At 49.7% G+C, this 14,083-nt stretch overlaps 2 protein-coding genes across 2 annotated transcripts; one reads left to right on the top strand and one right to left on the bottom strand.

Annotated features, from left to right (window-relative positions):
- Positions 1–253: 253 nt before the first annotated feature.
- On the bottom strand, positions 254–6,311 carry DUSP18 (dual specificity phosphatase 18). The gene is made up of 2 exons (XM_047697774.1): positions 5,923–6,311; positions 254–3,044 (listed from the first exon to the last, which is right to left on the bottom strand). The coding sequence occupies exon 2, from the start codon at positions 2,973–2,975 to the stop codon at positions 2,409–2,411; it is 567 nt and encodes a 188-aa protein (XP_047553730.1). The 5' UTR covers positions 2,976–3,044; positions 5,923–6,311; the 3' UTR covers positions 254–2,408.
- Positions 6,312–6,332: 21 nt separating this feature from the next.
- Positions 6,333–13,708, top strand: C12H5orf52 (chromosome 12 C5orf52 homolog). The gene is given in 4 exon segments (XM_047697773.1): positions 6,333–6,747; positions 6,750–6,825; positions 8,758–8,866; positions 12,357–13,708. Coding segments are annotated over 4 exon segments (627 nt in total). The 5' UTR covers positions 6,333–6,503; the 3' UTR covers positions 12,555–13,708.
- Positions 13,709–14,083: the final 375 nt, after the last annotated feature.

Raw genomic sequence — 14,083 nt, 5'->3', positions numbered from 1 at the left:
AATTAAAACCACAAGGAGCTGATACCACATACCTATCAGAATGGCTAAAATAAAAAATATTGGCAGTACCAAATACCAGTGAGGAAGTGGATCTTTCATAGTAGGATGCAAAACATACAGGCACTCTGGAAATCTGGTAGTTTTTCATAAAGTTACACAGAACCTTTACCATATAACCAACAGATCAATCCCACTTTTTAGGCATATATCCTAGACAAATGAAAACTTATGTTCACATAAAAACCTGTGTACAAATGTTTGTAGCAATTTTATTTAAAATTTTCCCAAACTGGAAATCACCCAAATATCCTTCAATGGGTGAATATTAAAATGAACTGTGGTCATCCATACAATGTAACACTGCTTAGCTATAAAAAGCAACACGTATGATTTTCAAAGACATAGTGAAAGCAGCCAGTTACATCCAGAAGTTACATCCTCTATGATGCTATGTATGTGACGTTCTGGAAAAGGCAAATTTAGAGGAACAGAGATCAGGTTGGTATGTGCCAGAGGCCTGGGGCAGGACAGACGTTTGAATACAAAGGGGTGGCATAAGAGAATTTTGTGGGTGATGGAACTGCCCTGTCTCCTGATTGCAGAGGTAGTTACACAAATGTGTTAAAACAGAACTGTACATACAAAAAAGTTAATTTTATGGTATGTTAATTCAAAATTTTTAAAAATGAAGATAAAATATGTCCCAACCAATTTCTCTTTAAAAAGACCATGAAAGAAATTTTCCATCTGGGTTTCTTCCAGAAAGGCTGCTTTGCACCAGCCCTGGTGTTTGTGGGTCTGTTTATTCACCTGTAAAACAAGAAGTCAGTCTAAAGCAGGGATTTTCCTTCTCCCCTGCACCCTAAAATTACACCCCTGGGCATGCCTTTTATGGAAGTGGGGTTGGGATAGGTTTGGAGGGAGAAGGCATTTGGCTTCCACTGGGCTCTGGACTCCCAGAGCTGTTGTGCTTTTCTCTGTCTCATATATTGTTGGTCTGAAAACCTCTGGATTAGATTAGTTGGTCTTGAGTCAGATCCTCAGGCCCCTGGAGGGTTTGAAAAATCCTGGATTTCTGGGCTTATAGGTGGGGCCCATTCATTTGTTCCCATGGACCCCAGTGGTTAGCCACCACTGGCATTAATGGTCAGCAATCTAAACAAGGCCTTTCGGGGGAAGCTGGAAGTGTGCTCCTCGCTTTAGACCCCCGGTCACTCATGGATTAAACACAATATAAACTCTGAAAAGGCTCAAAAGTCCAGGCCTCTTCTAAGGTAGGGTCTGAAAAGCCTTCAAACCACATTTTTCCCCCACAGGATGACTTTTTGGAAGAGTACTTTGTAAACAAGTGAAGGGTTGTGCACAGATGTGGGGAAATGCCATCACAAGGATGACTGCGCTGACTCAGGCCAGCAGGGTCAAAGCATCATTCGTGATGAAAGTTGCTACCCTAAGCACCTACCCTGTGCCAGGCCCGGTGTTAAGGGATCGTTGAACCTCCATGGCAATGCTGTGATTTCCAGAAAGGGCTGTGATTGCTTGGACAGATGAGAAAGCTGAGGCACCAAGAAGTCTGAATCCCATGGGGAGGAGGTGACAAGGCCAAGTTCTGGTCTGCAGCTCCAGCCTTGCAAATCAGTACCTGGGAGATGAACGCCTGAAGCCTGATGTCAGGCCTGCTCTCCACATGTGCCCCCCAGAAGGAAGCTAATGCCACCTTCAAGGGCTGGCAGGGGACTGCCAAGGGTACTTTGAGACCTTGCCATGTACAACAGCAGTCAAAATTGAAAATATTTTTTAAAAAATTTTTATACTGTGGAATGCTTTCTTTGCAAACTATGTCATGTGTAAATCCCAACCAGAAAACCAGAGTTGGGGCCTGTGGGTCGAAGATAGAAGCAGGGTTGGCCTGGGCCCCCAAGGCTCCCAGAGCACCACCCAAAGGCCACTTACCTAGTGGGTTGGCCCACTTACTGTGACGCCACGATGCTTAAGGCTCTGGCTTTGGGTTTAACAGAATTTAGTGGAACTATGGCTGACTCATTCCTGGGTTAGTCGGTCTGGGCGACGGCAGCAGGATTCCAGGCTTGCCAAATGCTTTAGGTGCTAGTCTATCTGGCCTGGGCACTTGCCTCACTCTTCCCCTCTGGCCAGCAGCCATGACCTGTCACTCACAAGGGTAGGAAACTTCTCTGCACCCCAGTATGGTTAGTGGAGTTAATCTTTGAAGATAGGGATAATAAGATTAAAAGCTACAGCACCTTTCCTTTTTTTCCTGGCCCTTATAAAAGGCCTCATCTGTTTTTTTTCTGTATCAGCAGAAGTGAAATGTTTACGTTCAGGTCTGGGTGGAGGGTCCACAGCAGATCTGCACCCCTGACCTGAGTGTGGGGGGCTGGCAGGATGGCTCACAGGGGAATCATCAAACAGACCTCCTTCTCGTAGATGTCAGGGATCACTCCCATCGGGGAGCTGACCATGTGCACGGTGTTCTTGCCGAACAGCTGGAACTCGTAGTGGACGAGCTGCTCCCAGAAGCCGTGGTTGGGCCGGATGATGGGCCTGCATGACCTGGTCCACGCATGGGCGTCCCGCAGGGACATGGCGTGGTACTTCATGAGGTAGGCGAGGCAGAGTGCGGCAGAGCGGCTCACTCCGGCGGCACAATGCAGCAGTGTGCGGCCCTGCTTCACCTCCACGCTGTGGATGTGGTCAGCAATGGGGTCAAAGAAGTCACAAAGACGTGAGGCAGGGGTGTCGGCCACAGGCACCTGTACGTACTGGATGTCCTCGTATAAGGTATTTACCACTTCGACTGAGACGTTGATGACTGTGGTGATCTGGTTGCTGGCGAGCAGGAGCTTGTTGTTGGCAGCTGCCCCGTTGCTGATGTACAGGCTGCTGGTGATCTGGGAGAGGCCGCTGACTGAGGGCTGCCGGAACTGAACCGGAAAGGGACACGGGGGTGCTGTCATCGGGCCAGGGGGTCAGCGGCCAGAGAGGCACAAAGGCTACATCTTTCTGTTGGGCTGTGCCATGGCAAACTGCAAGGAGGGAGAGAATGGTTGGAGAGCAGGAGCCCAGCTGGGCCGGAGAGCCAACATCGGGGGATTTCTGGGATATGGATGGTTGGGTCTATAATAGGATCCCCAAGGCGGTCCCCTGACCATCACAGCAGGGCTACCCCGAGAACTGATCTCCAAGTCCGGAAGTCAAGGCCGCCCTTGAGGGGCTCCCCATCTCCAGCTGGGCAGGCTGACTTGTGTCAATCAGACACAAAGGCCCTGGCCTTTCTGTCTAGGTTCACACAGCCCTCTTCTCCCTTTAAGTGGGAGCCCCTTGCACAGTCTTGTTTCTGTTCTGACTTTATGCTCAAATCATAAGACTCTGAAGCAGTGACATGAGGAGTCACTGGTAGTATAAGAGAGAGGAGGGTCTCAGCTTCCCGGCTCCAAGAACCCTCTGAAGAGACAGGATGTCACTTTCCCTGTGAAAGTGACCTCAAATTACAGAGTCCTATATCATTAGCCAAGCTCCTGCACCTTGCCTCTAAGGAGAGTGCCTAGGGAGGACGGCAACTGACAGCTTCCTGGAGGCCAGCATGAGGGGCACTATAGCAGCTCCCAGAGCAGCAGAGGGGCCTCAGGTAGACAAGCTGTACCAGCATGATGCTGTGTGCTGCAGGGCTGTGGCAATGCACCCCAGGGAGGGGGCACACCCCTGCTTTCTCCTAAGAAATCCCAGGCCCTTCACTCTCCCAGTCTTAAGCAAAGCTGCAAAAATAGCACAGTTTCCCCTACTCCACTGAAACAGGAGTATTCGGACTTAGAGCACAATTCTCAAGGCCAAATGGCAGTCTTCATCAGGCAGAGACAAGGAGCAGAATTCTGTTCTCCTGCTTAATATATTTCAGTGGCTGTCCATGGTCAGGATGAGATGGAGCCCCTTAGCTTTACTGTCAAGGCCATTTGTGGTCTGGCTCCTGCCCATCTCTAGCCTCTTTTCCTCCATCCTAAAGGGCCTTGGCTATGCCGAGCCATTTGCAGTGCCATATGGATACCTGGTCCTCCCTGGCCCCGGGTCTTTGCCTTTGCTGCTCTCTTGGCCCAGAACCCTCTTTCCCTACAAGCCTACCAGACTCTGATCTGTTTCATTCAATAGAGGACTTGGGATCTTAGCTAAGGGTCACTTTCTAAGGGAAACCTTCTGGATCCACACCCCTCCCCGAGGTTTAATAAGTCCTTGCTCCAGGCTTTCTAAGTCCTATGTGCTCTGCTTCCTACCACTTCCTAAAGATGTAGTTTTGTCTTGATTCGGGATTCACTGGGAATTTGGGATTCTACTAGGATTTGCTGTAACTATCTTTACTCCTACCGTAACACCAATGCTAAGTTTGGTGCTTGATAAATATGTGTTGAATGAGGAATGACTTCAATAGCCACGACTCTGCCATCTCAGAGATCTTCTGGCGAGGATGAGTTTCCTGGCCTTGTTTGTCTAGAATTTGGGGGAAGAGCTTGGTGGAGGTGAGGGTGGTTCCTTAGCTGCTGGAGAAGAAGGCCAAAGGCTACATAGGAAATCCTACCAGCCAATGCCCCGGAGTCAAATGCATCAGGCTCACCCCAGGAAGGCCAGATGGGGCTGTTTGCCTAAAGTCATGTGGGGGCAGAGAAAAGCTCCCCAAAACTCAGCTGAAAGCCTAAATACTAAGGGATGTCCCATCACCCAAAATAATGGATCCTTGTCACCCAAAAAACCCAGAGAAGAGCGGACCGAGGGTCTCCAAAAATAGTGCCCAGTGGGCAACAGGAATAGAGGAAACTGCTATTCAGCACAGTGACAACAAGTGTGCAGAGACACTTCTCTTGAAGGTGAGGGTAGTGATGCAAGAAGAGACTTTTTCATGATAGTCAAGTGATATTTATCAGGCTCTTTTTAGGTGCTGGGGATACTGAAATGTACAAGACAGTCACAGCCCCTTCTCTCACAGAGCTCAAAGTCTAGTGGGAGAGACAGACATTAAATGGCAATTATAGGCACAACAGAGCTGGAAAATAGGGTTAACAGTGCCTGTCTCATAAGGATCGTCTGAGGATGGAAAGAAGTAACCTGAGGTAAAGTGTGTGACACAGGACCTGACACAGAATAAGCCCTCAAAAACATCTAACTATTCTTTTTTTTTTTTTTTAAGATTTTATTCATTTATTTGACAGAGAGAGAGAGAGATCACAAGTAGGCAGAGAGGCAGGCTGAGAGAGGGAGAAGCAGGCTCACCGCTGAGCAGAGAGCCCGATGCAGGGCTCGATCCCAGGACCCTGAGATCATGACCTGAGCCGAAGGCAGCGGCTTAACCCGCTGAGCCACCCAGGTGCCCCACATCTAACTATTCTTGCTGGTGTTAGGGACATTGAAATGTAGGGCTTTATGGGAGTGAAGAATAAAGGGATTTATTTCAGGCTCCAGGCGAGGGAGTTGCAAGGATTGCCTCAAGAAATGAAACAAAGATCTGAAGAACATTTAGTGTGAGGGGGAAGCTGGTGGTGATTAGTTTCACCATTTTATAGCTTACAAAGCCTTTGGCTTCCTTCATCTGGTTCGATCTTCAAGCCGACATAATAGGTGTCTATGGTTAATATCTCCATTTTACACATGGGAAAGTGAGGTAGAGAGGAGACAAGGAGCTGTCTAGGGTCACAAGGCAAGGTCCGAAAGCTGGTCTTTCTGGTCTCACTACGTGTAGGAAAAGTCGGCAAAGATCGCAGGGCGTTCATTAATCCCAGGTTATAAGCGTGGAACGAAGTCCACGGCTTGACAAGAGCAAAGAGCCACTCCCACGGGTGAGCCTGCTGGGTTTCCTGGGGAGTTGACGCAGGAATGGGCTCCCTCGCCTGCTGGATGTCAAGACCACCCCCACAGTCTTACCTCTCTCCCGTGGGCGGGAGGGCAGGTTCGTTCAGAAATCAATCGCGCCCGAAGCCTCGGGTGACGGTCTCGGGAAGACAGAAGATCGGTCACCATCTGGGAGCCACAATCCCCCGCTGCCCCGCGCTCTGGTTTCCATAGCAATGGTCCCTCCTCGCGGGGAGGAATCCGCTGTGCCGGGTCTTCTGGAAACCCCGGTCTCGTCTCGGTTCCCTGGAGCTGCCCCGCCCGGTCTTAACCCCGTTACCCGCCCCACGATCATGCGGGGGCCACATGAGTCCTGGCGGAGAGGTAGAGTCAGCTCAGCGCACCGCAGCCGGCTCCACCTCGGCCAGCCCGTCTCCACGGCAACACGCCGGGCTGCACCACGGCGGCCGCCGAGGGACAATCCTGCTGCGTCCTCAGCCTCCTAGACTCCGCGCATACGTCCCGCCCGAAGGTCCCACCTTCCGTCACGCGTCTCTCCCGCAACGCTTCTTGTTCTGCGCGCCGCGTGGGCCTAGGGATTCACTCCGCGTCCGCGCCCTCGCCCTCCGAGCTTGGCTCAGGCTCTGTCTCGCTTGGCCGAGTCGTTCTCTAGCATGGTAGACTCGGTTGCCCAGCAGTCCAGGCCCTCGGTCACATGGAACCTGGGCTCGCCATCAGTTTTATCGGCCTCCCAGGCGACCACCAGTTCCGGCACCACCCCGACCTGGGCCCCCCGGCACGTTAGATTCATCAGCCAACCCGAAATCCACGTAGCGACCCAGCCGCAGATCTGCTTCCTGCGGCCGCGGACCGCGCAGCAGCCGGTGCTCTTCAGGTTCGGTCCCGGTGCCCAGGGCTTTACAGACCCCCGTTCCTCCAGCGGCCCTTGGGACCTCGGCCTTGGTTCCCCCAGTGCCCCGAGCACTTCAGAGCCGGGTACTCTCTTAAACCCCAAGCGAGCCAGGTTCCTTCCCAGTCCAGCTCCTCGCACCCTCAGGAGCCTGGGAACCCAAACGCCCTCAGCTCCGACTCCCGGGAGAAGCTGGAATTCCCATCTCGTACCTGCGTATCTTCAGAATCTCCCCGGACCTTCAGTCTCTCCCAGGATGGACGTCGCATAGCCCGGGGGTCCCCAGTGCCCTTTGGGCCAGCCTTGAACTTCCTTAGATCCTAGCGAGGCCCAGGTCCCCTCAGGTCTGACATCTCTCTCCTCAACTTCTGTGTTACCCAGTAGTCCTGGGACAGATCCCCTCAGCTCAGCCCGAGTCCTCAAAGACCCGCAACTTCCCCTCCCTCCCTTCCATTCCACAACGCTGGCAGCATCCTCTAGGTTCCCATAGAGGCCTTGCGTTGAAAAACAATTTGGTTCAAAATGACCGTTTATTACTTGAAAGGGGGTATTTACAGTCACTGTCCCCCCTTTTAAACTTTTCCAGAAGTATTGGTAAATTTGGTGCATCGCTGAGTAGGTGAAGAGGATTTTATGTGTCTTTAAATATTTTACGTTTCTTTCTTTTTTTAAAAACAGGGTATGGGAGACGTTTTTATGTGAGCATCTCCTTTTTTGTGTGTCAGCCTTTTTATTTTCATGCCTTTGTTGTCAGAAAAATGTAAATGGGAGACCGAGGATATTTGTTTTTACTACTCTATAAATGTAAAAATATTCATAAAACCGTAGTTCCACTGGCCGAAAATGAATTAGAAAAAGATTTCTTTAACTCCTTCAAAATGTTTTAAACTTTAAAAATTGTCTATTTTGTCCTGTCAAAGTAGTATACACTTTTATAGGAAAACTAGACAGGACAAGCAAGCAAAATGAATGGCCACAGACAAACACTGTTAACATTTTGGTGTATATTCTTCCAGGTCCATTCATATATATGTACTACAACATGGTGATACATCTCTTGGGGGAAAAATCTGTCACAAGAAATTTCACTGTCGTGTTACCTACTCCCCTTCCCCTCCTGCTTCTGCCCCCAACACATGGATATCTGTTCTATTCATGACTGCACAGTATTTTATTGTATGGCCTAATTATAATTTATTCCATTGCTTCCCTATTGTACATTTAATTTACAAATTTTAGGAAGAGAATATGAACAATTATTTTGAAATGGGCAAAAAATTTAAAGGTACATATTTGCAGAACCGCTTCATGGTATAACTAAATTATCAAAAAGCAAAAACCTGGCATTATCCATTCTTGACCAATTCTTCATTTTGGCCAAATTTTTACCTCTGGTTTCACCTAGGGCACCTGGCTCCAGTCCATACCTCCCCCAACCCCTCCCATCCCATCTTAGGAAGTCTCCTCAAATCTCTTTCCACCACAAACTTCCCTCACTTTTCTAGACTTCTTCCAAACCCTCTTCCCTTAGAATTCCTTCTTCCCTTAGGATTCCTCTATTAACCAGCCTAACCTCCAGCCCCCTTTTGCCCTGCTTCCTCTGATCCCTCCCGCTGCCAAGTGCCAAGCACGTGCTCCCCACTTAACCCCCATCAAATTTGTCCCTTGGCACCCTACCATACAGCTTTTGCTCTTCTTTGAGACCCCCACCTCCCATTTCATCATATTTTTCTTCTTAAGCTGTCTGCTTCTGAGGACAGTTCTTTTTTGTGGACTGCTGTGGGCCTTTCAGGATGACTTTTCCTCTCAGCATCCAGAAAATACCCGTTTAGTGCACATTTTCTGCAAGAAGCAGCCTAGGCCTACTCCCTGCTCCTCTGACAATTATGACAACTGTGCTTCTCCTAAGAATCCTGGGGAAGCCTCAGTCACTCCCCTCAGACCCCATCAAATCAGTCCCTGTCCTAGCCTGGGCCCCAGCCATCTCACCCTGTGCCACTTTCCCCTCCCACTTCCAGCCTAATGAATTCTAGTGAAGCAGCGGTGAAAAAGTTTTTACCCAAGAGTAACTTATCTCGGGTGATTATTCGTGACAACCTCAGTGCACAACGAATCTATGAGATGGAGGTAAGGTCATCAAAGGTTTTGCATTAGAAGGTGTTAGTGGCTTGACCTATGTTCACTTTACTCTCCCCAGTAGCCTGGGTAGGGGTGGTGGGGAATCACAGAATTTAGAGGCGATAGGGAGCTATCAAGGTTCTCTAAAGCAAGTCCCATTTTACAGAGGAGGCAACTAAGATTTGAGGTTACTGCTCTGCCCCAGGTGTCACAGATATTCCTGGGCTGAGGGAGCCAGGAAGAAGGATTCCATCTTTCTTGGTGCTTGTGGCATTCCCCACCCCCCAACCCTGCTCCAATCGTGTTATTTCTTTAGGGGGTCCATGAATGGATTCCTACTATCTCCTGTAGAAAGAGATCTTGGGTTTTGGAGTTTGAAGTGGCATCAACACTCTCTGGTCTGTTTTTTCCTTCAGGGATTCCCCCCCCCCCCCCCCCCCCCCCCGTTACCTGGAGGAGCACTGAGGCCCTTCCCCTTTCTGCTTATGGATAAGTAGGATTGGACCTAAAAGCCTGTAGAAGAAGGGATGGGAAAACAGTGTTGTCAGCATACAGACTCAGTTTAATTCATTAAATGCATCCTTAGAGGCTGCTTAGGATAGGCACCGTGTTGGGCACTAGGAAGAGGCTGGGGAACACGATGGATTGTGAGAATGTACTCATTTCTTCAAGTGGAGCAGGAAGCCCAGATTTGAGTTGCTGCCCCCTCCCTTTTTTCCCCAAAGATTTTATTTATTTATTTGACAGACAGAGATCACAAGTAGGCAGAGAGGCAGGCAGAGAGAGAGGAGGAAGCAGGCTCCCTGCTGAGCAGAGATGTGGTGCTCAATCCCAGGACCCTGGGATCACGACCTGAGCCGAAGGCAGAGGCTTTAACCCACTGAGCCACCCAGGCGCCTCTGCTGCTCCCTTCTTGACTCTGTTGACCTCCCTCCATGTTCAGGGCCAAATCTTGATGGGACTGTGAGATTCTGACATTAAAATAGTAGAAGAGGCTCAAGAGATGGTGCTAAATCCTCTTAAACGCCAAAGAGACCAAAAGAAGAACAGGGGTCTGGGTGTTCCTTCCTCTGCTAAACTTCAGTGGCATGGTGTTGTGGAAAGAGAATGGACTTGGCAATGGATGAGAGAGCTTTGTGTGACCTCGGGGAATGACATTTCCTCCAGGACTCCCTTTTCTCGTTTGTAAAATAGGATCTATTAGGATCCTCTCAGTTGTAGGTGACTCAAACTGAACACGAACTAGTACAAGCAGAATAGAGAACAACGTGTTTACATCATCAGGATGGATAGGGCAAGGTCACCAATAGAGGAGCCAGGGACTCCAGTACCATTGGAGGTGTCTTCCACTTTCCCTTTGCATCTTTTTTCTGTGTCTTTGTGCATGTTGGCATCATCATCAGGCTGGCTGTCCCCGGTGAGCATGGCCACAGGAAACCCTGGCCTGTAGCCTAGAAAGGAAATGGAGTGCTTCCACTCTTGGCTTACACTGGACAGATCCTGGAGAAACTCCAGTTGGCCCAGGGTGTGTCACTGGCCCATCCTTGCCCCAGTCAGTGTGGCCAGGTGGTGTGGGCTCTTCTGATTGGCCCAGGAGGGATTAGCCAGTTTCTATCACCAGCAGGGGAGGGGATGTTCTATCCCTGGCAAGTGGGGTGAGGATCTGTGAGATGCTATAACTGGAGACTCTCTTGAGGTACTTCATATGAACCAGAGGGCTGTGCCCCCCTCCAGGCATCCAGAAGTTCTCCTTTTTTCTTTTTTTAAAGATTTATTTATTTATTTGACAGAGAGATTACAAGTAGGCAGAGAAGCAGGCAGAGAGAGAGGGGAAAGCAGGCTCCCCGCTGAGCAGAGAGCCCAACGAGGGGCTCGATCCCACGACCCTGAGATCACAACCCAAGCTGAAGGCAGAGACTTAACCCACTGAGCCACCCAGCTGCCCCCAGAAGTTCTCCTTTTAAAGCTATATTGAGCCCTCATGTGTTTTAGGTATTTAACATCCATATGTACTATGTATTATGTATTATTATTATTATTTTTAAAAGATTTTATTTATTTATTTGACAGACAGAGATCACAAGTAGGCAGAGAGGCAGGCAGAGAGAGAGAGAGAGAGGAGGAAGCGGGACTTCTCCTGATGTGGGACTCGATCCCAGGACCCTGAGATCATGACCTGAGGAGAAGGCAGAGGCTTAACCCACTGAGCCACCCAGGTGCCCAATGTATTATGTATTATTAATAGTTCAGGAAATTGAGGCTCTGAGAGATGGAGTAACTTCACTAAGGTCACACAATGCATCACTGTAGATTTGCAAACCTGGGTCTGACTGACATCTTCCCTGAAGAGTAAAGACTGTCTTCTCCTTGTTTGTAGACCTGGTGACTTGCTAAGGGCCCAGCCTGTAGGAGCTCAGTGGGTGGGACGCCTGAGTGGCAGCATGGCGGTGTTTCTGTCTTGCTCCCAAAAGTGCTCACGTGAGGAGAAGAGGCAGCTGTAGCTAGCCACTGGTTTCTCAGGACCTTGACAAGAACCCCTAAGACCCTGTGTCTTGGGAATCATCTGAGCACACTCTGAGAACACACCCACCCTCCCCCTTCACTCCTTGTTCCCAAGATCCACTTAGGCTCTTGGCTCAGGCTTTGTTCCCTTTCTCAGATAATCATGGCAACCCTGACTGACCTTCATGGAGCTCTCCTTTGTTTACATGGTGCTGGGTTTTGAGAATCCCCAGGAGAGTTTGCGAAAATGTCAGCTCTCAGGATCACCTCCCACCTGGTTCTGTTTTCACATGCACATCCTTCGAAACCCAATCCCAATTTATAAGTCAACCCTCCATGAGGCTTTTCTCCATATCTCCCTTCTTGGAGCTCTGTACTTCCTGTAGGATGTGTCACTCTCTGCCTCACTTAGAAGTGTTTGGGCACATGCCCGACCTTCCTATGTTGTAGTTGCTCTGAAGACCCGCGGCTGATTTTTTTAGTGTCCATTTCACAGCTAGCTGTTTGGAATAAGCAAATGAGTGAGCAAGATGAAGGATGTGCCTTCCTAGCGCTTACAGTCTTGGAGACAGGACAGAAATGATATGCTAGACAAAATAAATGAGGTCCGTGTGATGTAGGAAATGTCAGAGACAATGTGTGGGAAGCACTAAGTGAGTCCTAGGGACATGGTGATAGGATCTAAGGATCCTTCCCCACCCCCTCAGCTCTTTCTGACCAGTTTTCCAATAGAGATGTTGAGGTCCAACGCAGGCTCCTGGGCTGCAGACTGTCAGAGGTACCGTAAGGATTATGCAGTTCCGTGCCCACATTTTACAAAATAGGGAAACTGAGGCTCACTAGGAGTCAATCTATTTAGGGAATATTGAGTCCACCCAGCCCATTTTCCACTGCCCCTCCCCCATCAGCAGCACAGGTGTCTCGCTTTCTGTGAAGTAGCCTCTTCATCCTCACATCAGCTCTGTTTTGTTTTTTGTTTTTGTTTTTGTTTTTTAAGATAAGAGCCTCAGACAAGACCAAGAGAAAGATGAGCCATTTGTATGACCACCTGAAGAAAAAGTTCATGACAGACCAGCTCAGGAAGCTGGGGCGCTGGAGACGGGAATCCATGACCATCCAGCAGTACCTGGATAGCATCCGCCTATACAAGGTCCACTTCAAACTCCAGCGTAACAAGAAAAGCCAGCCACCCTAGTCAAGGCGGAATGATCTGTCCCCCAGGTCATGACGATGAGAGGCTGTGGGCGGTGGTGGCAGAAATCGCCCACCTACACCACTGTAGAACTACAATAAAATGAGACCAGCGGACCGTGGAGCGCAAAAGCCCTCAGCAAGTGTAATACTCCTTGCCCTGCCCCACCACTCCATCTGTTCTGGTGAAGGCGATGCTGACAGTCCTGTAGCTGCCTGATTGGGAGGAGGCCCATTCGAGCCTGGGCTTCCAAGGTTAAGGCCAAGATTGAGCTTTGGTACCCATGTGTCTGAAGTGAAATACCAGGCCAACTGTCCTGGGACAGGGTGTAGTACCTTAGATGGGAAGGATTCAGTAGTGCAACTGGCTAGTGGCGAGGGGTCAAGGTGAGACATTGGACAGAACTAGGTTCAGTGCTCTATCTGCCACCCATCAGCTGTGTGACTTTGTAACCTCTCTGAGCCTCTGGTTCCTTATCTAAAAGAGTGGGGTGGTAGTGAGGGAACTTGCCTCCTGGAGCCGGTGGGAGGATGTGGAGTGCATGGGCCAGGTCCCTTTGTTGCAGATGGCTCTTATCCTGATGGCTCCCGATGGCTTCGGCCTTGCCAGTCCCCACTTCCTGGCCTGCCTGCTGTCCCGACTACACCCTGACAGTCCCCACGTTGTCCCTTTATATGCACAGGCCCCTCACCCAGCATACCCCTTCAGCCCCCCAGGGCTCTCAGGAAACTCTTCATTCTTCAAAGTTTATCTCAATGCCATTTTCTGCACAACTTTTTGGATCTCCTTCTGCTTCCTGCCTGCCCTTCCACCAGCCTCCCCTGCCTTTGTCACATGGGTTTCCTCTCCCCTCTGAACTTGGATTTCCCAGGGTGGCTTCGTTCTGCCTTGTGTGGTACCCATTTGGGCATTTGTCCTAGCCCCTAATTAGATGGTACAGTCTTTGAGAGCAGGGACCAAGGATCCTCCAAGATCCAGTCCAGGCCTCTCCCAGGACACTTCCCCCACCAAGCCTCAGTAGAAAAGGGCACTCCTTGCTGTGCCCACACCTCTGTCTGCACCGAGTTTGTGGTTCGCCATTTCTTGTTTGCTCAATGTCTCCCTGACAATGTGAATGTCTTAATGGTGAGGATGCCGACTTACTCATCTGTAACCACAATGCCTAGTAAATGGAGTTGACACTGAGTGTTTTCTGAAGAAATGACTATTCCCCTTTGTATTATAGCTTTAGCACAGGGCACAGAGTAAGAGCCTAGTATATATGTTTTTTAAGTGAATCAAGTCCCCTCATTTTACAGATGAGGAAACTGAGGCCCGGAGAGGTGACTTGATTGGCCTAGGGTCCTGCTGCAAGTCAGTAGCAGAGAACTAGAAGCAAGTTTCCCGACTGCCATGGAGCAGTCATTTTGCATCGCAGCACCTGCTAGGTAAGGACCTCTGTCATCTGGGTGGCTTTTGGAAGGCTTCCCCAGGAAGTCCTCACTCTACCTGCTCTGCATCTTGCCTCTCTCCAGGCTTGCTGCCCAGCAGCA

This window comes from Lutra lutra, chromosome 12 (genome assembly GCF_902655055.1).
Source record: "Lutra lutra chromosome 12, mLutLut1.2, whole genome shotgun sequence".
NCBI lineage: Eukaryota > Metazoa > Chordata > Mammalia > Carnivora > Mustelidae > Lutra > Lutra lutra.
The sequence above is the reverse complement of the archived record's forward strand: the minus strand, read 5'-3'. Positions and strand labels throughout refer to the sequence as shown.